The sequence below is a fragment of the Lissotriton helveticus genome, chromosome 12, assembly GCF_964261635.1.
Source record: "Lissotriton helveticus chromosome 12, aLisHel1.1, whole genome shotgun sequence".
Lineage (NCBI taxonomy): Eukaryota > Metazoa > Chordata > Amphibia > Caudata > Salamandridae > Lissotriton > Lissotriton helveticus.
In genome coordinates this window covers 869,915,744-869,941,725 of record NC_136073.1, presented here as the reverse complement: position 1 = coordinate 869,941,725, position 25,982 = coordinate 869,915,744, and the positions used below count along the sequence as shown (strand labels likewise).

The 25,982-nt window shown below is 48.5% G+C and overlaps 1 protein-coding gene across 1 annotated transcript in view; it reads left to right on the top strand.

The window, feature by feature from the left end:
• INSR (insulin receptor) overlaps window positions 1–21,508 on the top strand; it is a 305,153-nt gene extending 283,645 nt beyond the window's left edge. The window contains exons 19-21 of the mRNA XM_078670766.1: window positions 894–1,023; window positions 2,355–2,489; window positions 20,990–21,508. Coding sequence (XP_078526892.1) covers window positions 894–1,023; window positions 2,355–2,489; window positions 20,990–21,344 — 620 coding nt within the window. The 3' untranslated portion in view covers window positions 21,345–21,508. The remainder of the gene's footprint in view (window positions 1–893; window positions 1,024–2,354; window positions 2,490–20,989) is intronic.
• The last annotated feature ends 4,474 nt before the right edge of the window (window positions 21,509–25,982 follow it).

Genomic DNA, 25,982 nt, shown 5'->3' with positions numbered 1-25,982 from the left:
ACAATGTATATGAATAAATACGCAATTTATTAAAAGTTTTATTTAGTTCACCTACAAAAAAGATACTACAACTGAAATTTAAATTTTAACAGGAAAGTTGTACTTTTCCTTAATTTGATTTAGTTTCTCTAAGACGAAGTAATATGCTAGGCTGTAGCACGTCAGTCTTTTTTGCCCCATATGCAGTGGTGTAGTAAGGGGGTGTGGCGGTCCAACCCAGGCGGCTCAAGTTTTGGGGCCAGGGGAGATTCCCCACCGCCCCCCCAACCACCCGCTCTTACCTGCTTACCGTCGCGGTGCAGCAGGCACAGGAATCACCAGCACTCCCACTCTTAAATTCAGCCGCTGGCGGAAAACGCAGGGGCCGCCACGGGCAGCATAAGGTCTAGCTACGGCACTGCCCTTGTGCCTCCTCCAATAGAGGCCGCCAGTTGTCCTTGCTGGATTCTGTCTGCTGTGCTTTCGATGCTCCTCACTAACCGAGCTAAGGATACCAATTTAGTTGTTTTTGCCTCCAATAACCAATTCCTTAACATTTGAATTTTACATTTTGCTATATGGATATACACTTTATTAGTCTGCTGATATTATTTAATTTTCTAAGCAAACGAGGAACCTGTGAGTAGGCATCGCAGACCCGAGGTTAAGAACTGCTGGCTTATGGTGTATGTAGCGTCACATACTGCATGGTGGAACTTTGAACTAAATCAAGCTTTTGAATTTGTACTTGTGCATTATATCTTTTTTGGTAGTCTAGTGCTGTAAATTTATATATTACGTTACCGCTAGGATGATAATTTACCAAGCATGTTACTTTGAATTTACAGGCTTTTAGATCACAAATACAGATCCGATGACTGCGCCATCCTAACTCTCTTAATTCCCCATTTCAGATTTTGGGATGACGAGAGATATTTACGAAACTGACTATTATCGCAAGGGTGGGAAGGGTCTGTTGCCAGTGAGGTGGATGGCCCCGGAATCCTTGAAAGACGGTGTCTTCACGGCTTACTCAGACGTCTGGTAAGTGTCATTAGGTCTGTCCTGTGCACTCTTTTTGTGCTTCTGATCGATGAGCTTGAGAATGCAAAAAGCTTTGCCCACATATACTAAGTGCTGTGCCCACACTCCTGGTTTGCACAGGTGTAAACCCCTTGCCTCTGCACTTCTATTGTGAATAAATCAATAGTACAAGTGTGCATTAGTTTAGTTTTATTTCATGGTTTAGTCCTTTAGGCTACCAAATTATGAAGTCAGTTCTTTTGTACTTTGTAGCAGTCCTCTTTCACCCGCGATTTAAGAACTAATTTGGATCTAGTGGTGTGCTGTGACTATTAGAACCATATCGCCTTATTGCCCGCTGCCGAGGGCCATACCAGTTGTTAAAGGCCCTGAACCCAAATTATAGGTCCAAGATGCATGTGAGGCTCTATAATGAGAGAGAGAGACTTTAACAATCGATTTAGCCCAAGGCAGAAGGGCTATAAGGCTATTAGAAAACTCCGCCCTCTCGGAAAAATGTTCTAAATTAAAAATGGAGAAACATGAAGACAAACATTGGATTGTTGGAGCTCCGGGCTTCTACAAGGCATTATAAGCTTGGAGCTACTCCATTGTCTTCAGTGGTGCGCTCAACATTCCAATGTTCTAATTTGCATTCTAGTATCCTCTACCTGTGAAACAAATCCACAATTTACTCATTAGCCAGTCCACTTTGCTCTTTAGGGATAACTTCATAAGCCTTCTATGGAGGCAGTGTGCTCTCCGTATTAGGGAACCACCTGTGGAACATCTCGCTACTCTCCACAAGACTCATTAGCCTCCTGCCTCATCATTAGAAAATAATTTGCTCTTTTTGTTCTCCCATCTTTTCTTAAACTAAACATGCCTTCCTCTGCCAGTCAATGCATCGACGTGTCCAGTTATCTGAAGTCACACGCTGATCTTCTGAAGTAGGGTTTATGACCAGAGCACTTAAACACCTGGTTGCAAACACCAAATGTTTCTGCATCCTTAGGTGATTTGAAGGGAAGTGGTTTAGCACTCTACTTTACACATTTTACAACTCAAATGTAGGCTTCTGAGCGCATTAAGAGTGGGAGAAGGGAGGAGAAAGTTAGAAGTAGGTATCGCTCTTTTGAGGAAGATTAATGCATTCTTGCTCAAAGCAAGGGTTACATTTGTGCAAGAGAACAATACTGGTGCCATTCTTGTGCTGCTGCTGAGATCCGATTGAAGTAGCCTAGCCTTTTGAAGTGGCGGTGAAGCAGTGACATATACAGTGCGACCCATGTACATCTGCCTGCTTTAGGTAATGCCGCAGCAGGTTAATTTGTGTTTTTGTGTTCCTCCAGGTCGTTTGGCGTCGTGCTGTGGGAGATTACGAGTCTAGCCGAGCAGCCCTATCAGGGACTCTCCAACGAGCAAGTGCTGAAGTTTGTCATGGATGGCGGGTCGCTGGAGCAGCCCGAAAACTGCCCAGTGAGGCTGTAAGTAGCCCTTGAATGTTGTGTGGTACAATATAATCGTACCATTCTGTTAGCCAAACTTGCCCCAGAGACGCCCCCTACTTTCAACCTAAACTTCGAAACTCCATGCGTCGATTTGGGATTCCAATCGTTCATCTTAGTGCGGCCTCCTTTTTTGGTAATTCGCTTCTTACTAACTGTATGCAATCTCCCCACTTCCTGCATTTGTGGCTGCACTCAGATTTAACCTCCTTTTAGTCACAAGCTGTGATGAATGAGAAACTCCCAATCAGACCCCTCACCATGCAACTGTCCCTCTTTACAATAAAATGGTGTACAGTAAATAGGCTTTTTATCTGCCTAATTGTAACTGTCTGCAAATGTCCCGTTAACATCTTCGCCAACCATCTTTCAAACCACATATCTCCTTTAGATGTTCATAAACCCAATCTGATTTCAATAAATAAAAATGCAATTAAAAAACAACACAGTAAAAACACGGAAGCCCTCCGACGACGTTCCCAATCCTAAAACTACTCAAAGTAGACAAGTGAGCGATCTGAGGAACTAAGGACTGTTGCATTTCCAGCTAAGCACAGCTGGATGGCTTCCACGTGAGCCTATTGCAGCCTGTGGTCTGGTTCCTTTGAAGGGCGCTTAGGTACAAGTTTGTTTTACGTTTGCATAGAAACCATAGACGTAAGAAGTAGACCACCCAAGCATCTGTGAGACTATTTCTTACATGCAAGAGTGACCCTTGCCACCTATCACCCATGCATTTCTTACAGCATGTTCTTTGTTTGTTAGAGTTCTCTGGTTGCCTTGCCACCTACAAGAGTATTAAAAGAAGTGTTCTTTGCTTGAAAATGCTTATTGCTGCACCTGCTTGTATTTTCTCCATTTTTTTACAGCATAACGTATGCATGAGAGTGTTCAATGGACTGTACGATTTCAGGCTTACCAAAGACAAAAACAGAATCCTGTGTCACAACTAAGCTCTAGAGGCTAAAACTTGGAAGGGCGAATTTAACAAAAAACATAAAGGTGTGGCGCAAGAGGGCTATCTCCCTGAAATGGGAGTGTTTGCAATTATTCCTAACATGGCAGAGCGGCTGAAGGAAGCTAAGGCTGAGCTGGCTTGGGATTGTTGGCAACATTAACAATACTGATCGTATATGGCAGCGTTTCCCAAACTGTGGTCCTCGGACCCCCAGGGGTCCGTGAAACATTCCCAGGGGGTCCGCAGGACTTGAGTGCCCACCTTCTTAGTAAAAAACAAAACGCACATGCGCCCTCACAGCAGATAAGAGGTGTAAATGCTGGCGCCGGGCGGCAGGCAAGAGTACAATACAATCTGGCCCAGACAGTTGTGTTTCGAGATTGCAGAGCATCGGAGCACCTTGACCAGGCAGCAGGGCTCTTCTCCATCTGCAACTGCATGTTTAAGTAGTGTGTACGCATTTACAGTAAAAGCGCGTGCATGCTTTAAAAACGTGTTTCCTTTCATCAGCACCTCGTGTAACATAGCTGCCAAGGTTCCAGACTGCTGTGTGACATTTTCATAATTTAAAGTAATTATGAGTGAGTCATTTCAACAACCATGAGTGATATTTTCTCCTGAGTAACATGAAGCAATGGGAAACACAGACTGTCCGTCGTGCTGCCCGCTACTTGCAAGTTTATTTTGCCACATCAGAGGCGCTAAGTCACCCTTGCCAAACGAATTAATGCGCTAATCATAATGCACAAAAAAGACTGCACAGTTCTCGGTAACACAGCCCCAGGCAGCACTGGATGACCGCAGTGCGCCGTTAAAGGCATAACAAGTTAACTACAACTAGGAGATTTAGCCATAGTCATAGCGAGGCGAGCCAGTGCCAGGGCAACAGGCCGGCCCACAGTCATGGACTCTCACTCCCGCGGCAACCAACGCCAGGCCTCATAATTCTGGCAGGTACACGCATTGAACTGGTGACTGCTCTGGGCTGAGGACAACCACTCCAGCGACCACCGCGGTCCGTGGTTCTCTCTCAGCCTGGCCACCGGTATCGGGTGGGGTCAGGTCAATCCGGTCACAGTGGGATCAATTTAATTAATAATTACCACCGCTGTGCGAACGACTCTTCCAGCATGTTGCCAGCAGGAGGTACTTTTACGAGTCTGCCGCTGGTAGTAAGATCGGGTCCAGTCGCAGATCATAACTGCCCTGGTGCCATGATTGCTCCTCACTGCAGTGCAAATTTCATAACATGCCGCCCATTTACGCTGCAGCCGATTTTTTTTCTCAAAAACACAGTGGCTGGGAATTAAAGTAGCCATTGGGCAGCCCCGGCACTGGCTCTTTACGTCAGTCAGTGAATGTCATGAGCCTCGGGCCATACCTTCTGCAGTGCACACACTCAAGTGGACTCTGCCGGTGAGAGCTCAAATGCCTTCTGTGAGCCTGTGTGTTGGACTTGGCCTTTTCCCCCCAAAATTTTTCGCTTTTGACCCCCTTATCTGGATTGTCTCCCCCATGGGATTAAACCTGTATAGGCCATGAGTGGTGTGAGACACCTTGTGAAAATGTAATTACCTGACATAATGTGAGCACTTGTAAAATCCCCCATTTTAAAACTGCACCCCCATTTTGGAAATGTACCTGACTGAAATGTATTGTTTTTAAAATGGATGCCATGGCCATGGGTTTTGCCACTGGACTGACATAGGTCAGCGGTCTAGATAATATTTCCCAGCTACCCCTAGTTTTGGAGGGAAAGCCTGGCACCCAGGGTGCTCACCCCCTCCCCTAGAACCAGTTTAGGCTAGATGTGCCAACATTCTAGAAGGTCCTGGCACTGCCTGGGAGGAGGGTATAAATAGGGTGAAGTGTCACCAGAGAGTCAGTCAGCGCTGGGACAAAGAAGAGAGGGGACCTGCTGTGAGGTGCTACCGCCACATGGGCCTGTGAGCTGGGCCCTGCACCCCTATAAACCCCCCCGCTGCTGTCCCCATGGGCCCCTGACAAGGGAGGGCCCCTACCCAGGACACTGACGCTGTGGGACCTTGAACTACGCCAGCGCTGAGGGAAAGAGGTGCCCACATGAGGAGGAATGCTGTGGGCTTGAACCCCCCAGGAGGTGAGGAGTGTGCCCCTGGGGCTGGCTGTGGAACTATTCGCCCCCCCTCTGTGAGGTGCGCCTGTCAGACGCTGTTTGGGGAGGTTGGTGCCCCCAGGAAGCTGTGGCCCCCTTTGGAAGTGCTGCTGCTGCATTGCCTTAAGCGTTGAACTGGGAAGTTGCGGCCCCTGTGGAAGCGCTGGACTGGGAGGATAGTGCCCCCGAGGAACTGTGCCTCACTAACCTGCCTCAGTCAACCTGCCCCTGGACTGCTGAACAAGCCGTGCGCTGTGAATAGCGCCATAGCACTGAGAAGACTGTGAGGAGAAATAGCGCTAATCTGCCCCAGAACTGCCGTGTGGGCGCAGGGAGCAGTGCGCTGTGAATAGCGCTGTGGTGAGGAGTAGTGCGCTGTGAATAGCGCTGCCTGAGGAGGCGCGCTTTTGTCGCTATATAAATAATTAATTAAAAGGGAGCCTACCCCTTGTCTTTGCCACGCGCTGCGTGGCAGCGCCGGAATCCGCCGCCGTGAGGAGACCCCCCCCCCCCTTGCTGGGGTGTGCAGCGTTGCGGCGGCCCCCGATGTGAGGAGAGGGCCGCCGGAGTAGAGAAAGGGCCGCGCTGGGCCCGAGAAGCCAGCCTCGACCTGCCCATGTGACGGGGGCGTCTGGCCGCGTCATTGGCCCACCCCCGCCAACGCCGCGCAGGGATTGGTCGCCTGCCCGGGCGGCCGGGAAGACAGGAAGAAGCGGAGTCTAAGCCCCGGGTCCCCGTGAGGTAGGAGGGGGACCCGGGTGAAGCTTCGTTGCGGGGCCCCCATGCCAAGGAGGGGGCCCCGAGAGGAGCAACCGGAGCGGGAGGCCACCCCGCCGGTCTGTGTCCCCACGCGAGGGACCGGTGAGGCAGGCGGGGCCGGGGGCACACTGTCGGTGCCCGCCCCACCTCCCGGCCTGAGGCGCCCGGACTAGAGCAGCTGCGAGGCTCCCGTGCAGTCGAGGGAGCCTCGATTGAGCCGCCCCGACCCCCCAGGGAAGAGAAGGAGCCGGGTGACTCCCCCAGAGGGGCGTAGAGTTCCCCTCTGCGTGTGCTACGCCAGGGGGCCTCGAGGCACATTGCCGGTGCCTGCCCCTACGCCTTGCAGTCCAGGTCCCCACAGGATAAGAGGGGCCTGGGAGAATCGGAAATCGCAGGAAGGTGCTGCAGGACCCGCAGGGCTCCCAGTTGGTCAGGGAAGCCCTGCAATTGAGAGCACGTTGCAGCAGGGGCATCGAGGCACATTGCCGGTGCCTGCCCCCACCGCAAAGGAGGCCCTGGACAGCCCGGTGAGTGTGGGCAGTAATGTACAGTGTGGGGGGTAGAGAGGGCAACGGGACACAGGGTCGGTGTCCGCCTTCCCCCCCCTGCCTCTATTGACTAAGTGGGGCCCAAGTGCCTAGAAACCAACTAAAGGCTGTTGGTGACTGCTGCCTCAGAGCCCCAGGATACCAGGGAAGCGTACTGAACTGCTTATAGAAGCCCTTGCTCACCCTAAGGATCACAGGAGGGAGGTAGAAGGTTGTAGTGGTCCCCAGGGAAAGGGTTGTCATATACAGCCAAGTGAGAGGCCCATTGGAATGCATCTTTTTGCTTGCTGCCTAATTTTCCCTGGAGTGTTTTAGACCTGACATCCCACCTCTATATGTATGCCCCGAGGAGGGTTGCCCTAGGTTAATGGTAGAGGGAGCCTACCCGTTTCTGTATAGGTGTTCCTTATCTATGAGGGGGGCCTTACCTGATGTTAATGCTAGGCGATGTATGTTCCGCCTGACGTTTGATACACCTAGCCGGTGACATGCCTGATGAAATGCCATAGTTACCTGTTGCCAGATGGTCCCTGAGGTTAGGCCTGGCTCTTAGGTTATTGGTTAAACGTTTATAGTGAGGCCACTTTCCTATCTAACTGTTAATTGCATGTTTTTGTGCCTCCGTGCAGGTGATTGTACCTTTTATTACAGGTGCTCCTATTTAAGAGGTACTATGAAGCCCTGATGTTTTCTTTCACAGGGGTGGGTTGGTGTGATTGTGCATGATATATATACCTATGCTAATGTGGTATTCTGCATTTACAACCCCCTAAGGATGAGAGCCTGAGTTGGCCCCGCCAGATTGGCCCCAGGTCTAATGTTTTATTAATCATCCTTTTTCCTTACAGCATGGACTTTGGACTCAACCCTTTTTATCCCATGTAAATAATCCCCCACTGAAATACTTGGCTCTGGTGCCAGTTGGCGCCATGTTATGATGACACTGTTAATGCATTTTTGCCTTGCAGGTTGGAGATACTAAACTGCTTAATTTTCCAACTCAGATTGGTGTCCTGCCTCTTTTGTAGTGTGCCTGGTGTGTTGACTGAGGGTACTGCGTGAGTGCTTCACATGTCCTCCAAGTTTGGCCTGCCCGCTTGATGCCATGCTACCCCCTTTGAGACTTGGGCAACCCCCAATTCCAACATTTGGTGGCAGAGCGGTGGGATAGGACTTGTGTTTGCGCAGTACCACAGCGACCACAGGTTACACCACAAGTAGAGCCGTGTGGTGGGGATTATTGTTTGAATATTGTTTTTGATTGCTTCCTCCTGAAGAGTGTTCTGAACTGTCCCCTTGTTCCACTGGGAGGGTGTGTCCCGGGTGTACCTCGCCACGATGGGGTTGATTTACCAGGAAGTGGAACTGATGGAGTACACCGAACAGGAGGTGATAGACTTCCTCCTGGAGAGAGGGATACCCCCAGTAGGGAACATTAGGAGGAATTTGTTTCTCTATGAGGCCCTCAAGAGAGGAGAGCCCTTAGAGATTAATGGGGACTTGTCTGACTACCCCCCCGAAGTTTTGAAGGGTCAGTGGGTTAGAGACCAGAGAGAGGGCTCCCCATCCAGAACCCTGGGAGGTAGTTGCTCCGATGAGGAGGAGGAAGAGTTTAGCAGGGCAGAGACGCCAGTAGCTGTGGAGGACACCGAAGATAGGGAGTCTCGCACTGGGTCCAGTCCCGGGGGCACTGCCCCATCCCTTTCCCTGTCCCCAGAAGAGTGGGTAGATAAGAGGGAGGAAAGGGAGCATCAGCTGGCGCTGGCAAAGCTCAGGCATGCCGAGGGCTTAGCACAGCTGAGGGTAGAAGAGCAGCGACTAGAGACTGAAAAAGTCCTAGCGCTGGAGAGGATGGCGGAGGCGGAGAGGGCCTTCACCAGGGAGAGATCAGCTCAGGTGGGTAGGTTGTCCCCTGAGAGTGGTTTTAGGAGTCTGGATTCACCGAAGAGGGTGGGATCCAGTGGTGGCAGCGAGTGTAGGTCCAGTGCAAGGAGTCCCACTCCCGAGACCCAAGAGACTGTGCCTGATTCCCCGGAAGAGGAGGACGGGTTAGTGTTTAGGGGCAGGGGAAAGCTGTTCCATCAGTCCTGGGGAGAGTTCGAAGAGGAGTGTTGGACTGTACTGGAGGATTGGGTGGTGAGGAGAGCAGTGGAGGATTGGGAAGGGCTGTGCCATGCCATTATCCGGGAGCACATGCTGAGAAGTTGTGTCCCAAGACTGCGTCACCATCTGTTGCGGTGCGGGTTCTCAGACCCCAGGGAACTTGCACGGGAGGCAGACCTCTGGGTAAGTGCCAGAGCGTCTGGGAAGACATTGGGGAGTGATCCAGAAAGGAGTGGTGCAGGGAATTTCCGACCCAGCGTGGCGGGAGAGGTGAGAAGCCCAGCTAGGTCTCAGGATAGTGAGCGGGTTGTAGGGCCTCACATCCCATCTAAAGGAGGGAGTGAGACGGGGAGGTGTCCCGAGATGCCCCAACTGCAGTCACAGGGCCTGGAGAGTTCTTTTAGAGAACCCCAGGCTGGGAGTCTAGGCTGTCCCGATGTGTCATCCAGAGGAAGGGATCCCCTCATGTCAGGAGGACCCGGAGCATCATTAATTGGAGCTCCAGGGGTTCGGGGGTTTGACCAGTCACAGGGTTTAGATCCTGGACTGGGGTTCCAGGTTAAGGGGTTGCCTGACCTGGAGGGTGGGGAACCTGTAATTCAGGTCCCTACCAATTTGACTCCTAGGGGTACTACTCCCAGTGGGAGGGTGCGGAACTCTGGGAGGGGGTGCAGAGGGAGGAAGGTCTCTTCTCTGTCACCAGCTCAGCCACAGGGCGCAGATCCTGGGTTGGGTGGCCAGGGACAGGGCTTGCCTGCCCTGGTGGGAGGGACATCTGTAACCAGAGTCCCCCCGGAAGTGACTCCCAGGGGTACTTCTCCAGTTAGGAGGGTGCGGAACTCTGGGAGGGGGTGCAGGGAGAGGGAGGACTCGCCCCTGTCACCGGTTCAGCCTGTGGGTTTCGGCTCCAGGCTGGGGAGAGAGTTGTGTGAGGGTGTCCCCAGGCGTAGGAGATGGAGGAACCCTAGGAGGAGAAGTAGGGGGAGGAGAGCCTCGCCCCTAAGGGCTGGTCCGTCTGAGGGTGTAGACCCCAGATGGGTGGACCAGTGGCCGTTTGGAGAGAAGAGAGTGGTCCAAGGGAATTACAAGCCTGAGGCTAGAGCCTCCCACTCTAGGAAGGAGAAACATCCCACTAGGGAACACCAGTGGGGTGGTTTTGTTGGTGAAGGGAGGGTTGCGAAAGAGAACCATTGGGTTCCAGAGTGGAGGAGAGACTGCAGGTGTTCCTGTAGTTGCAGGCCTGCGTCCACCTTTTTCCGCCCCAAGCAGGGAAGCCCATCAAGGCATTGATATGTCTACCCTGGCTTTTGGCTGGGGGGGAGTCGTGTTGGACTTGGCCTTTTCCCCCCAAAATTTTTCGCTTTTGACCCCCTTATCTGGATTGTCTCCCCCATGGGATTAAACCTGTATAGGCCATGAGTGGTGTGAGACACCTTGTGAAAATGTAATTACCTGACATAATGTGAGCACTTGTAAAATCCCCCATTTTAAAACTGCACCCCCATTTTGGAAATGTACCTGACTGAAATGTATTGTTTTTAAAATGGATGCCATGGCCATGGGTTTTGCCACTGGACTGACATAGGTCAGCGGTCTAGATAATATTTCCCAGCTACCCCTAGTTTTGGAGGGAAAGCCTGGCACCCAGGGTGCTCACCCCCTCCCCTAGAACCAGTTTAGGCTAGATGTGCCAACATTCTAGAAGGTCCTGGCACTGCCTGGGAGGAGGGTATAAATAGGGTGAAGTGTCACCAGAGAGTCAGTCAGCGCTGGGACAAAGAAGAGAGGGGACCTGCTGTGAGGTGCTACCGCCACATGGGCCTGTGAGCTGGGCCCTGCACCCCTATAAACCCCCCCGCTGCTGTCCCCATGGGCCCCTGACAAGGGAGGGCCCCTACCCAGGACACTGACGCTGTGGGACCTTGAACTACGCCAGCGCTGAGGGAAAGAGGTGCCCACATGAGGAGGAATGCTGTGGGCTTGAACCCCCCAGGAGGTGAGGAGTGTGCCCCTGGGGCTGGCTGTGGAACTATTCGCCCCCCCTCTGTGAGGTGCGCCTGTCAGACGCTGTTTGGGGAGGTTGGTGCCCCCAGGAAGCTGTGGCCCCCTTTGGAAGTGCTGCTGCTGCATTGCCTTAAGCGTTGAACTGGGAAGTTGCGGCCCCTGTGGAAGCGCTGGACTGGGAGGATAGTGCCCCCGAGGAACTGTGCCTCACTAACCTGCCTCAGTCAACCTGCCCCTGGACTGCTGAACAAGCCGTGCGCTGTGAATAGCGCCATAGCACTGAGAAGACTGTGAGGAGAAATAGCGCTAATCTGCCCCAGAACTGCCGTGTGGGCGCAGGGAGCAGTGCGCTGTGAATAGCGCTGTGGTGAGGAGTAGTGCGCTGTGAATAGCGCTGCCTGAGGAGGCGCGCTTTTGTCGCTATATAAATAATTAATTAAAAGGGAGCCTACCCCTTGTCTTTGCCACGCGCTGCGTGGCAGCGCCGGAATCCGCCGCCGTGAGGAGACCCCCCCCCCCTTGCTGGGGTGTGCAGCGTTGCGGCGGCCCCCGATGTGAGGAGAGGGCCGCCGGAGTAGAGAAAGGGCCGCGCTGGGCCCGAGAAGCCAGCCTCGACCTGCCCATGTGACGGGGGCGTCTGGCCGCGTCATTGGCCCACCCCCGCCAACGCCGCGCAGGGATTGGTCGCCTGCCCGGGCGGCCGGGAAGACAGGAAGAAGCGGAGTCTAAGCCCCGGGTCCCCGTGAGGTAGGAGGGGGACCCGGGTGAAGCTTCGTTGCGGGGCCCCCATGCCAAGGAGGGGGCCCCGAGAGGAGCAACCGGAGCGGGAGGCCACCCCGCCGGTCTGTGTCCCCACGCGAGGGACCGGTGAGGCAGGCGGGGCCGGGGGCACACTGTCGGTGCCCGCCCCACCTCCCGGCCTGAGGCGCCCGGACTAGAGCAGCTGCGAGGCTCCCGTGCAGTCGAGGGAGCCTCGATTGAGCCGCCCCGACCCCCCAGGGAAGAGAAGGAGCCGGGTGACTCCCCCAGAGGGGCGTAGAGTTCCCCTCTGCGTGTGCTACGCCAGGGGGCCTCGAGGCTCATTGCCGGTGCCTGCCCCTACGCCTTGCAGTCCAGGTCCCCACAGGATAAGAGGGGCCTGGGAGAATCGGAAATCGCAGGAAGGTGCTGCAGGACCCGCAGGGCTCCCAGTTGGTCAGGGAAGCCCTGCAATTGAGAGCACGTTGCAGCAGGGGCATCGAGGCACATTGCCGGTGCCTGCCCCCACCGCAAAGGAGGCCCTGGACAGCCCGGTGAGTGTGGGCAGTAATGTACAGTGTGGGGGGTAGAGAGGGCAACGGGACACAGGGTCGGTGTCCGCCTTCCCCCCCCTGCCTCTATTGACTAAGTGGGGCCCAAGTGCCTAGAAACCAACTAAAGGCTGTTGGTGACTGCTGCCTCAGAGCCCCAGGATACCAGGGAAGCGTACTGAACTGCTTATAGAAGCCCTTGCTCACCCTAAGGATCACAGGAGGGAGGTAGAAGGTTGTAGTGGTCCCCAGGGAAAGGGTTGTCATATACAGCCAAGTGAGAGGCCCATTGGAATGCATCTTTTTGCTTGCTGCCTAATTTTCCCTGGAGTGTTTTAGACCTGACATCCCACCTCTATATGTATGCCCCGAGGAGGGTTGCCCTAGGTTAATGGTAGAGGGAGCCTACCCGTTTCTGTATAGGTGTTCCTTATCTATGAGGGGGGCCTTACCTGATGTTAATGCTAGGCGATGTATGTTCCGCCTGACGTTTGATACACCTAGCCGGTGACATGCCTGATGAAATGCCATAGTTACCTGTTGCCAGATGGTCCCTGAGGTTAGGCCTGGCTCTTAGGTTATTGGTTAAACGTTTATAGTGAGGCCACTTTCCTATCTAACTGTTAATTGCATGTTTTTGTGCCTCCGTGCAGGTGATTGTACCTTTTATTACAGGTGCTCCTATTTAAGAGGTACTATGAAGCCCTGATGTTTTCTTTCACAGGGGTGGGTTGGTGTGATTGTGCATGATATATATACCTATGCTAATGTGGTATTCTGCATTTACAACCCCCTAAGGATGAGAGCCTGAGTTGGCCCCGCCAGATTGGCCCCAGGTCTAATGTTTTATTAATCATCCTTTTTCCTTACAGCATGGACTTTGGACTCAACCCTTTTTATCCCATGTAAATAATCCCCCACTGAAATACTTGGCTCTGGTGCCAGTTGGCGCCATGTTATGATGACACTGTTAATGCATTTTTGCCTTGCAGGTTGGAGATACTAAACTGCTTAATTTTCCAACTCAGATTGGTGTCCTGCCTCTTTTGTAGTGTGCCTGGTGTGTTGACTGAGGGTACTGCGTGAGTGCTTCACATGTCCTCCAAGTTTGGCCTGCCCGCTTGATGCCATGCTACCCCCTTTGAGACTTGGGCAACCCCCAATTCCAACACTGTGCCTTTACAACGTGTCCCTGTGTGCCTTTTGAGCACCAGGCTGCAGCTCAACCCCCTCTCCCCCAGCAGCACAACACAGAGCACTTTGAGTCTGGCGTAGAAGCACCTGAGAAAGAGGCATGTTTTGTCTTTGTGTTTAAGAGCCTGCAGAACCACAGCAAGACTTCATAGTAAATGTGACACTTCCTTTCTTTACATTTCAGTTGAGCAGGACACTTTTAAAGAAATGCACTGTAAAAACAGAGGCCTTTACTTCTTTTCATGCATGCGTGCAAACCTGCTTGTCCTTTCTGCTCAATTGAAAGGATTCAAACACGTTGCTGCGCTTGCTGTGGATTTGCTACAAGCAAGCGTGAAACTCTTGTTCCTTCCTTCCCCTCTTGGTTACTTTTCAACAAGAGTGGCAGCTGGGCATTGAGTCTGATTCCCGAGGTAGGTGCATGTGACGTCATCTGATTTTACAGCCTCGGGTTAGAATAGAGCCATTAGCTGTCATTTACAGGCTGCTTTTTATTAGTCGTCAGGCCATTAGATTAAACCCACAGAGTCACTGCACTGCTATTTTCTCCAGCTATAACTCAGTATCGTCCATCGAGCCTCCCGGCCGGCTCCATCAGGCAGCAAGCTGGTCCTGTGGAAGGGGTGCTAATGTGTGTCTATGCATTTTAGTGCGGTGATTACTGTTTTAATTTTTTGAAATTTAAATTGGACAAATTGCTTGGGGGTCCCCGGCTTCCAGTAGTGATTCAGTGGGGGTCCTCAGGAGTCAAAAGTTTGGAAACCACTGGTATATGGGATTCCTGGGAAAAAGAAGGGTTTCCAAGAGTAGGGTTGGGGAATGTGGAAGTTGAGATGGTGGAACCAGGCCAGTTGTGCACTATTTTGCACACAGCATCGAGATATTTGTAGCAGGACAGCGGATGATCTACTCTGTAGTAGGCATTCATCTACTGTATCCGCTAGCTGGAAATCCATTGCATTTTATTGCACAGTGGTGAGATAAAATTGATTTTTTCAGCATCCCAAAATTGTTTAACAGTGGAATAGGTGCTACGAAACTATGCAGGGTTTAGCTTTTTCCTTGTAAAGCCACTCATTCGTCCACCGTCAGGCGTCGTCGTTTGCAGCACTCCTGTCTAATTTTCAACCACTGCATTCTGCGCAGACCCTCACTTAATCGAGAGCTTAAATAACTGCAAGCACTTGCCCGTAAGAGGCTGGTAGTTTAATACAAAGAGGCAGACATATTGTATTTCTGAAAATGAGCATGGTTTATAAACCTTTCAGAACTTCTGAATAGTACAAGTGCTTTACACAAAGGAGTATATATTGGCGTCTGCTTTTCTTTTATATTCGAATAGGTAATAGATGGTTGATGCAGTGTTTGTTGAAACTAAAAATATAAAAGTCTCAGTATTTATAAAATTTGTCGGTCTAAGAAACGTATGCTTTTGTAGATCCACAGGTCAAAGCTGGTGGATATTCATCATGGCATGTGTCCGTGTTGCACCATGCCGACACATTTGTACAGGGGCTCAAGTAAACAGTCAAGCAATCTGGAGGACTTGCTTTAAATTGGTGTAGAAAAGATATATCTGTGTCACCTTCTTCATATCACATAGACCCACCCTGCACCCCCCCAACTCTTTCCCTGACAATGATTCTGAGAATGCGGGAGCACGTAGAAGAGGTTGTGAGCTTTGGCTTGGAGCCAGATGTAAAAAAGTACCATACACAAATTACTGTTGTGCCCGGCATCGTGGAGGAGGGGCTGCAAGAAGATATGTGGTGCTCGATGGATTATAAGAAATTTTGTCTGGGATTTAGCTACTTCCCTTTTATTTGACTCATCTCAGGTTAGTATTAGTGCAGTATAAAATGATTCACATGGTCTTTCCTGGCCAGGGGAAATATACACATGCTCTGCATACTCCTGCCATCTAGTGTTGGGCAAGGACGTGCAGAACTAGTTTTTCTTTGAAGCAGTCTTTCAAGTCATGAGGTGTTGTGGCTCCTCCTATGAGTTCCATAGAAGATTATTTTCTTCCACCGAAGGGTTCGGACGTGTGTCACTGACGCTGAGAGTCAATGCCTCATGGCGTTCGTCGTCTGGGCCTTCTGGTGCTTCCACTCCCCTTGGCATGAAACAATTGCGCTCTTTACAGTTTTTCAACTGTCTGGGTATATTCACCAATGTTCTTTTTGGAACCTCGGACCCTCTTGGCCTTATTCTTCTGCCACTCTCTTTGAGAATGTGCAGGCTGCGATGTAAAGACCCCTTTTTAGTGCTGTCCACAGCGCAACTCGAAATATTTGTGGCATGATCACTTCTCGGTCTTCAATCTGTTTTGTAGCTGAAGCACGATGAGATGACCTACTCCACTTGTCTCATGTTGTGGTCCAAGAAGACCCTCAGCTACCTATGTGACCTATCCAACACAAAAGTGCGCAGTGGCAAGACAAAGACACCCCTATATCTTCGGTGAAGATGTCGAAGAGAAGGGGACACCTCTGCTTTTGAAGGGCAACCAGCCTGCTTAGTACTGAGCTGAGCTCTCCTTCGGGCTCCGAGGCAAATAACCAGCCACCATCACCGGTACAACACCCGAAGACGTAAACCCCGAGTAATGTTCCCCATCACTCACACCAACTGGCCTATCACTGTCCGTCAGGAGGTCAAACCCACTACTAACCCAATTGTCTCCTGGGGTGCCATTGCACCCCAGCCATGGCCGGCACCGACACAAAGCTTTGGAGCAACCACAACTTCAACATAGAGACAGTCACACAAGACCCAGCCTTCCTAGGTGCCGGCAGCGCCATCAATGCCTTTTACTACCTTGGCACTGATGCATCCGTTAATCCACGGGGCTTTCCTCAACAGGCTTCAAGGACCTTGATGCCTCAATTCTTCCAAAGTTGGGGTTTCCACACATAGTTTTCTTCCCAACCGCAGAAAACTCCAAATCCCAAAGCTGCGCCCCTCGGTTTGCGCGCCTACAGTCCATAGGTAAAACACCATGGATGGTTAGGGATTTTTCCCTACACTTTTTTGCTTCTCCAACTTCTTTCCTACGTGGTCTGGAGACTCTGACAGACCTCTTTCACCCTCATCCTGGTGGCTCCCTCGTGGGCCAGACATCTGTGGTCCGCAACCCTACTCGCGTTGTCAGTAGTCCCATATGAGAAGCTCCCCAACAGTCCCGACCTTCTCACTCAGCAGCAGGGCACAGTCAGGCATTCCAACCCCAGTCATCTCAACTTGTCATTCTGGTTCCTGAGGTCTTAGAGGGTGGGTGTCAGAATTTGCCGGCTGTGTGCATGTCTATAATTAGAGGCTTGGCACCCTACCACTCGAACTTGCAATACAGCAAAGTGGAAAAGGTTTGTTCACTACTGCCTACCCAAAGACACAGATCCACTCAACCCTGCAGTGCAGGGCATTGTCTTCCACCTCCTTCATTTGCAACGCTCAGTTCTGGCGTGCACCTCCCATTTGATTACATTTGGCTGAAGGGGCAGACTACCTGCAGAACAGGGTCCCAGTCATTATATCTTTTATGGAGAGACTTAAAAAGGATATCCCACCCAGGCTACCCCAGCCTCTTCCTGGAACCTCAGTATAGTTTTCACTAGACTCATGAGATCCACTTTCGAGCACCTCCATTTGTGCACTCTTCAGTTTGTCCTGAAAAGTAGCGTTTCTGGTCACTATTACTTCCCTTAGGCGGGTCAGTGAGATTCAGGCCTTCTCCCCTCAAGTGCCTTTCTTCAAGGTTTGTGCTGACAGGGTAGTCCTTAGGATTAACCCAAAGTTTTGCAGCGTGAATCTTTCTGGATTCACTATGCTGTGCATTATTCCGCCATCTAGTGGTTGGGTCCCGAATTGTAGTTTTGTTAGTCTCTTTTTTCTCTTTTTTTATTTCGTGGCCTAGGTGGGCGTCGATATACCACCATTTGGTGTCCTTCATGACGTCAACGTGCTTCCTCCGGAAGCTCCCACCTTTGGTCGCCATATTCAGATTCAAGTTTTTGCACAAGGTGGTCTCTCCTTTCCACCTCAACCAAACCATTGAACTGCCGGTGTTCCTTCTGCATCCAGATTCTGTAGGGGAGAGAACTCTTTACACACTAGATGTTAAGAGGGCCCTCGTGTACTACTTTGATAGCACAAAAGCTTTTCACAAGGCTCAGCAACTGTTTGTTGCCTACACTAAGACACACAAAGGTGGGGCTATTTCTAAAGCAAGAGTAGCCCGCCGGCTAGTCAGGCTATACCAAAGCCAAATGCCAGCTCCTTGCTCCACCCAGGCCGCTTTCTACGTGCAAGAAGGCCGCCTCCATGGCTTTTCTGGGAAACACCCCATTAGCTGACATCTGTAAGAGAGCTACCTGGTCCACACCACACAAGTTCACTAAACATTACTGTGTGGACGACCTAGCTCTTCAACAAGCCCAAGTGGGCCAGGCTGTAGTACGATCACTTTTCCCTTCTCCTGCAAGCTCCTCAGGCTATCCACCACTTCTGGGAGGACTGCTTTACAGTCTTTGCACAGCATGCATATCTACAGCTACACATGCCTCAAACGGAAAATGTTACTTATCCTGTAAACGTCTGTTCGTGGCTTGTAGTGCTGTAGATTCACATGCGCCCATCTTCCTTCCGAGAAGCCTTCTGCTGTTGCAGATATATTTCCTCTTCTTTACTATACTGTTCATACGTTCCGGTGCTTGGTCATCTTCTGTTACATCTTCACTGGCCGTGCGGGATCGCAATCTAACAATGGAACCGATGACCTTGCACAATAGCAGTCATAGGCTTAGTCACAACACCTTGTGACTTGCAACAATAATTCGAAGTAAAACAAGTTGTACACGTCCGAGCCCATTGCTAGAATGCAGGAGTATGCTGAACATACAGCTCTACAGCACCTATCTTCCACAAACTGATGCTTACAGGGTAAGTATCCTTTTCCTTTTTTGGGGTGTTGCATCAGAACAGATGTGATATTCACACCTAAGCCTTGCTTTAATGGAACTGAGCTTTGCAATGCTATAAGACTGATGGGTAGCAAAGCTAAATTCATACAGAAAATTCTCTTTGGCAAGCCTGGGATGAAGGATTTTACTCAATATTCTGAATGCTGGTGAGCTGGTTTAGGGGTGCCAAGTTTGGATATTGACTGAAAAGGAAGCCAAAGAACCATGAGAAATTTCTGGGGTGAAGCCCCAAATGGTTCTCATTTGATTCTCAAATGGTTCTCGTCCTTCCTTCACAACCGGTCTCAGAAGTTCAAGATCGACAATGTGCTATCTACACCTGTGCCTGCAGATCTAGGTGTTCCACAAGGATCCTACCTCTCCCCCACACTGTTCAACCTCGTCATGGAACCGCTCGCCACCTTGCTCCAAGCCTCCAATGTCCAATTCCATATGTACGCCGACGACACACAACTGTACCTAAAGCTTCAATCCCCGGAAGATATCAAACATCTGAATTCCACTCTTATTAACACTCAATCTTGGCTGGCCGATAATCACCTCAAACTAAATGCTCTGAAAACTGAGTTCCTACTCATCTCAGCCCCGGTGAAAATTTCCACCACCCAAACCTGGCTCAATAACCGAACAGCACTCAATGTCCAACCTACCATTGTGGATTCGGCGAAATCCCTAGGCATCACACTCAACGCCAAGCTCAACATGCAGCAGCACGTTAGCAAAGCCACAAAAGCAGCTAATTTCCAAATCAACACACTGAGGAAAATTAAACCTTTCCTCCCTGCCGAAGACTTCCAAACTGCTGTACAAGCTTTAGTCATCCCTCGAATAGACTACGGAATTGTGGCCCTCAGCAGACTCCCACTATCCACAACAGCACCCTTAAGAGCCTCCCTGAACGCTGCCGCGAGACTCATTACTGGCTCAAGAAAACATTCGCATATATCCCCAGACTTAAAATCTCTAAAATGGCTGCCTTTTGAAGCCAGAATACAGCTAAAAATTGCAGTTATGACACACGCGGCCGTGCACCACAATGCACCCAACTACCTCGCTCAAAAGCTGTCTATATCAGGAGGTTCGAGATCCAATAGAAGTACAAAAAATCTACTCCTGAAACCTCGTAGATTCCGGAAAGAGAAAACATACAAGCGCTCCTTCTCAGGAATGGCACCCAGGATCTGGAATGCGCTCCCTCCTGAAACCAGGCTTATCTCCTCCACTGCACTCTTCAAGAAAGAGGTGAAAACCATCCTTCTGGCCAAGATCTCCTGATCCTCATAGGTGCTGAATCAGAGACTCTGCATTGCTTTGTAGCACTGTTCACCTGGTCCTTTGGCACTATACTTCTACTTGATGGGGGCACTACTACGCTACTCTCTTACTACCGACCAATATATGATACACGTTGGTCTACTGATCCACTCTCCCGATGCCCTCACTTAGTGCTCTCTCTATACTAAATCATTGGTATAAGCCATCCACACACCCAAGGTGTACCTGAACACCTCTGTAGTGGGTTCAATGACTTGTGCCATCTTATATTACTTGTTTACCTGACTGTATATTGATATGTTTTATGTATGTTATTATTATCCTACCATGCTAGTGACTTTTATACTGCTCCCATTACCTCGGTTTCATTCCTACTGCCCCTACCCTGTATTTGTGAAGCGCTCTGATATCTGTAAGGATCTTGTTCGCGCTATATAAAACTTTGAATAAATAAATAAAATAAATAAATAAGCGTGACAAGGGATTTACAAATCTAAATAGAAGGGAACGTGGTCCCCCCAAAAAGAGAGAGAGAGAAAAAGTAGTTGAGGAGGAATGAAGGTGCCCAGGTAAGAGAGAGGTCACAGAAGAAGTCTTTGAGAGGGATGTAGGTGTCCAGGAGAGGGAGAGGTAATAGAAAAAAAGTAGTTGAGGAGGGGTGTAGGTGCCTGTTAAAGAGAGAGTTCATTGAAGAAGTATTTGAGACTGAAGAAATGGAAACTGTAAGTGTCTGGGTTTGGATTTGGTGGTCGAGCAAGGACCGAGCAGGCTGTGAGGCCAACGAGGCAGGAACAATGGAATTGTATAGCGGGCCCAGATCAAAGGGTCCTGCATATTTAATGTCATGACTGTCCTTATATTAACGATTTAAAGGGGGGAATGATACCATGATCCATTTCAAAACCCCATCAGACATCATCAAACAAAGCAGCGTTCCACAGTGCCATTTGTCGGGGATTGTAAGACATGTAGGACTCACTCCAGAGAAGGGCTCTTTTCAGTTATTGGGTCTCCCATTTAATGTGCTATATGGGACTTAGCAGAACCCAGAGCTCGTTGGAGTGATAGGGACGAGGATGGAGGGGGACGTAGAGGGTCTTGTGACCTGGAGCCGTGAAGTCACCCATGAACAAGTAGTCAGTGCAGGTATCTATAGGCAGAATGACACAGTGCATGATAGTCCATTGATTGTCCACTTGGTCACTGTTGCATGTTTTTGTCCTTCGTCCACAGACACAGCCTGATGTCGCTCTGCTGGCAGTATAACCCAAAGATGCGTCCCGTTTTCCTGGAGATCATCGAGATGCTTAAAGACGACTTGCCTCCCAGCTTCCAGGAACTCTCCTTCTTTTACAGCGAGGAGAACAAGCCACCGGAAATTGAGGAGTTTGAGTTAGACTTTGAGAACATGGAGAGCATTCCCTTGGATCCCTCTTCCTGCTCCCAGAGAGATGAAGACGGGGGGCGGAATAACGGACCAGCGGCGGGTCTAAAGGGAAGCTACGAAGAACACATACCTTACACCCATATGAATGGTGGGAAGAAAAATGGCCGCATCCTCTCCTTGCCACGGTCTAGTCCTTCCTAACACTTCCTGTTAGGTACAGGTGTGATTTTTGTTTTTTTTTGTTTTTTTGTTTTTGCTTTTTCCGTCAAAAGGCCCTCCAAAATTCTCAGGTCAGGACAATAATTGCTGCTGCCACAGTATGACACAAGTATAAACTTTCAGTTCATTTGTTTTTGATCTCCCAATACTTTTCCTCTTTTTTTTGCCAACTTGACTGCTTGTCAGTGGACATAACTGTGAACGCAAGTACTGAGGAAAGAAAAACAATTACCGCTCGGCTCTCTCAATGCAACTGTGGTTTGAAAAACAGAAAGTGACCTTATGTGTTTTAAGGTCGAACAGAAGAAAGCAAAATCCACCTTTGCAAGTCAATCAAAGGAAATTAAATTCTCTGGTATCTGAGCAACAGATTATATATATATAAATTTATATGTATATATATAAACTTACATGTAATCAAAAGAAATTGTTCGAGGAACAAAAACTTCTGATAAAGATGGGCAGTCAAAAACTTTATTTTCCAGATGAATTCCAGGCTTTTTGCAGATACCACTTCAGAATTTTGTTTTCTTTCATCAAGGCTGAAGGATTACCATATATATCTATTTTTTTTAGAAAACACAAATTGATTGGACAGACAATTTCTTGGATTGACCAATGGCTGCTGCTTTCATACTTTTTATGGGTATACAATCCTTGTGTGTGTGCAGGTGTGCGCGCGTACTTTTGGTATGCATGGCTAGAGAGAGGTCTTCGCAAGACACACATGCAATACGCACACCTGTGCAACACAATACACTTTTTGTACATAGTTATTTGTAAAATGTTACAATGGCTTTTTCCTGTTCTTGGCTTCATAACTCTCTTCCTTTCCTTCTTACCGTTCTGCTCCCCAGCTCTAATGATTTCCGCTTAACGTGGCAGAGGGCCTCTTCAAACCTCTGTGGCATGTGCCAAGCACCGACAAGTGGTTGGCAAGCTCTGTTGGCAGGGTTGCCCCTCTGGTTGCCAGATTGACTAGGAAATGGTCAGGACGGTTTGTGGTCCACAGATATATTAGTGTAAACCAGCGATCATTGTGTTTCTCCAGCCCCACAGAGCCGCTGGATTCTGCCTGCCGAATTTCCACTCGCCAACCCTAGCCATGCCAAGCCCTAAAAATGTATTGTCTTGAACAGGGAGGATGCCAAAATTATCCTGTGCCCACATGGGAAAAACTGCGCTGGTAACCATGTGATGAAATTCAGACAGGGTTGATGGTTTATTTCCGATTATATTGTGTTTTTCTTGTATTTGTTGTCTTTTTTTTGGGGCGGGGATGCTTTTTTAGACCAAATGAAACAGAAGAAAATTATACTGAGCTATCCAGCTATCTTGTCAGTACAGCATTAATAAGTATATATTTTGTTTGTTGTAACATATTCTAAAATGTTTTTGATTGTGCTAGATTTAAGCATTAACCTTATGTAAGTTATTGTTTTTTTTTTAATACAATCTTTTTTTCTTTTGGGTTTGTTTGGTCTTTAAAGCAATCGCTTCCTTTGAACCCCAAACAAATTGTATCTAATTACTGGGCGAGGTCTTGGATTGAGCGTGCCGGGATTCATAATTTGCCAGGCTGTGAAGCCTAGTCTAACATTTTGACATATCTGGTCAGAGGATAACGCTGTTGTGTGCTAGGGCACCCTAACCTACACTTCCAGCGCTAATTTTCTGCCGAGTACAAAAGCGGAACTTTAGGTTGGTGAGGTCAACAAACAAATTGTTCTGTATCCTGTACATAAAAAGTATTTGTGTTCACAAAATACACAGAAGCTGTATTTTGCTATTTTCATGTAACTCTCGTGAGTGGCATGTTTCACGTTTGTCAGTAGTGTGGCCCCGTTATGGTTGCTGTAGACCCTGCTGATGTTGGCAAGTTCAGAGCAGTAGGTGCTTTCATGCTAGAGATGAGAATGTAGGAGGAGAACAGAAAGATTTCAGCTAAACCTGTGTGTTTGTGTGTCGTGGTGAAGGTACGCGCGATGCAATGGAAGATGGAATAGTGGTCAATTACGAGAGAGACTGCTGACCTCAATTGTATGTTAACAAAGTAATCTTGATGACACTGTAGTTGAGAAAGGGAAGTAATTGAGAATTTAAGTATGTGTCTCTTTGATATCTTCCCTATGTTTTCGTGTTATTTTGATGTACGCAGCACTAAGCGTAACAGGTGGTGGCAAAGACGGTCTGGCCTCGTACATGCAGTTGCAAGTTTGCTTGTGCAATATATGATTACATTGGAAGGATACACAAACAAGGGCTATTGCACAAACGTGAGATGCTTTTGGGAAAGTGAACCTTTACGGGATGCAACGAGAGAAAGAGGTCTTTGGCCGAAAGCATGCATAGAGAGGGTCATATGCAATGGCCACCATAGGTTTATGGAAAGGATGAACTTGAAGGGCCCAATAACATGGAGAATAAAACACGTATTGGTTGTATTATCATTACCACAACAAAAACTTCCAATCTAAATGTGTAGAGCACTTGTGTTGGTATGTAAGATGTAGAAATGGTCAGTCCCAGGACTGATCACAGAGAAAGGGGAAATGACTACGCCTGTCCAGCGAAAATACAATTGCATGAACAGAGGATGTATTTAATGTGCATAAAAGGACCCAAAATCTAGCTCAGAAATGCCAAGTGAGAGATAATACCATCAACATAGTCAACCAAGAAAGAGCAAGTGCACAGGAATTGGTGGCAGACAGAATGCACGATCAGAACAAGACCGCTTACAAATGATATCCACGTAAAATAACATGCTGCCCATTTAGTCTGCTAAGCTGTGAATGTGTGTATTTGGTAAAAATGAATGTATGCTTCTGGTCCGTTAAGCTATTCAGTATACAGTATGGATGTTTTAGGCCCGAGCTCTAATAATGTTGTGATGCCTGCTCCACTCTGGTGAGACCTACGTGTTGACAGTTGTCGATGCAAGATAGACCTGGGTGATATTCTGAATTTGAATGACCTGGCTCCTCATTTTTTTATGCCTCCAGCCATTCTTGTATGGGTGTCGCTAAAACAGTTATCAAATGGACACGCAGAGACCACACCATTGTGACGCTCTCCTTGTCCATAATATTGAGGTAGATGTCATTCTCTGAACTTCCTTAATGACCCACACTCAAACCACCACGCGCTCAGCACAGTGCACCCACCCTCAAAACTTCAGGAAGGATGATATTTCAATACACTACACATATATAATCTAGGAGTTGGGATGGAAGGCCATTTGCAAGAGATCATCTTCGCCTTTTGCATAGTTAGGACTTTTGAGATACTATCTGATAAATGGTCATGCTTGTTCAACATGGCTGAGGTGGTTTGCGACAGTGTTTGCGTTGCAGCTCTGTCAAAAGGGAAATCACACAGACATACAGTTGTTCAAGCAAAGTCCTTCAAGTGCTAGATAGTTCTCTGTCACATAGTTTGTACACAACAGTTCTTTATAGCCTGTAGGTGAATCTGATCAGTGGTGGTGATCCACCCCGGAAATGTAAGCTTAACATCAAAATTGAAATGCTGGCATTGTTGACGGCAGTCCTCCCATTTTTAAAGCTGTTTTGTAAGTAGTGTATTAACTAAAACCAAGCAATGTGAAAACTGCGCAAAATTTTGTTTAATGAAGGGCCCTGTCTCAACTGTTGGAACAAGACACTGTCAAAATGTCCACCATCTTTTAAATTATCCATTTAGCGAATTTCCTGCCCCCTTGTCTTTACAAATCGAAGTTGTGTCCTTTGTCTGTCTACAGCCGTCCACTCATTTTGCTGTTCTTTTAAGATGATTAATGTATCCCTTGCCGCTCTAGCCAACAGCAAATTTTATATGGCTGTCAAACTTCAGCTTACCTTGTTTTGGAAATAGATCATTTGGGAGAGGGGGTGCTTAAGTTCTAATGGTGCAGGTTTTTTTTCAATATTTCCCAGGTCTGCCATTCACATGTTGAAAGTAAGAAATAACATGTATTCGCAAATATGGGCTTGGAATGCTTGCTTTTAAACCTTGCATGGTCCCTCACAGCAGGAAAGTCAAGGGAAGTATACTTTTGTTTTTAAAAGGCAGTGAAGCTAAAACTGAATTGATTTGTGTTCATGTCACAAAAACATGGACTTCAGAACTACCTGTTCACTCATTCTGTACTTAAAAATCTGGATTCAAGGGCAAGTTGTTTCCCTGAAAGTAGCTTCAGAACTCATTTTGTAAATAATAGGGTATCTACTTTATATAAATACATATGTTTAAGGGGCCTAAATATAGTTGTTTTATTTGTACTTTCCACAAAGCTAATTACCTACAAAGCAGTTCTACACTACACATGCAGGAAAGAAGAAATATTCTCAACATTTTATAATTCAGAAGATTTTCTTATTAGGAGAAATTTTTATTTATTTTAATATAATAGCAATCACTGTACAAAAATAGATAACCCATTTGCTTTCTTAAAAAAAGAGAACTATATAAAGCATGTACATTTTTATCAATTGAAAATAAACCGGAGGAGGAGGTGGTGCGATTTAATTTTAATGTTTTATTTTTTCTTATTCTGGCACAGTCTACCTCAGTATGTTGCAGGGATATTTCAATACCGTGCACCTCTCTGCTTTCAGT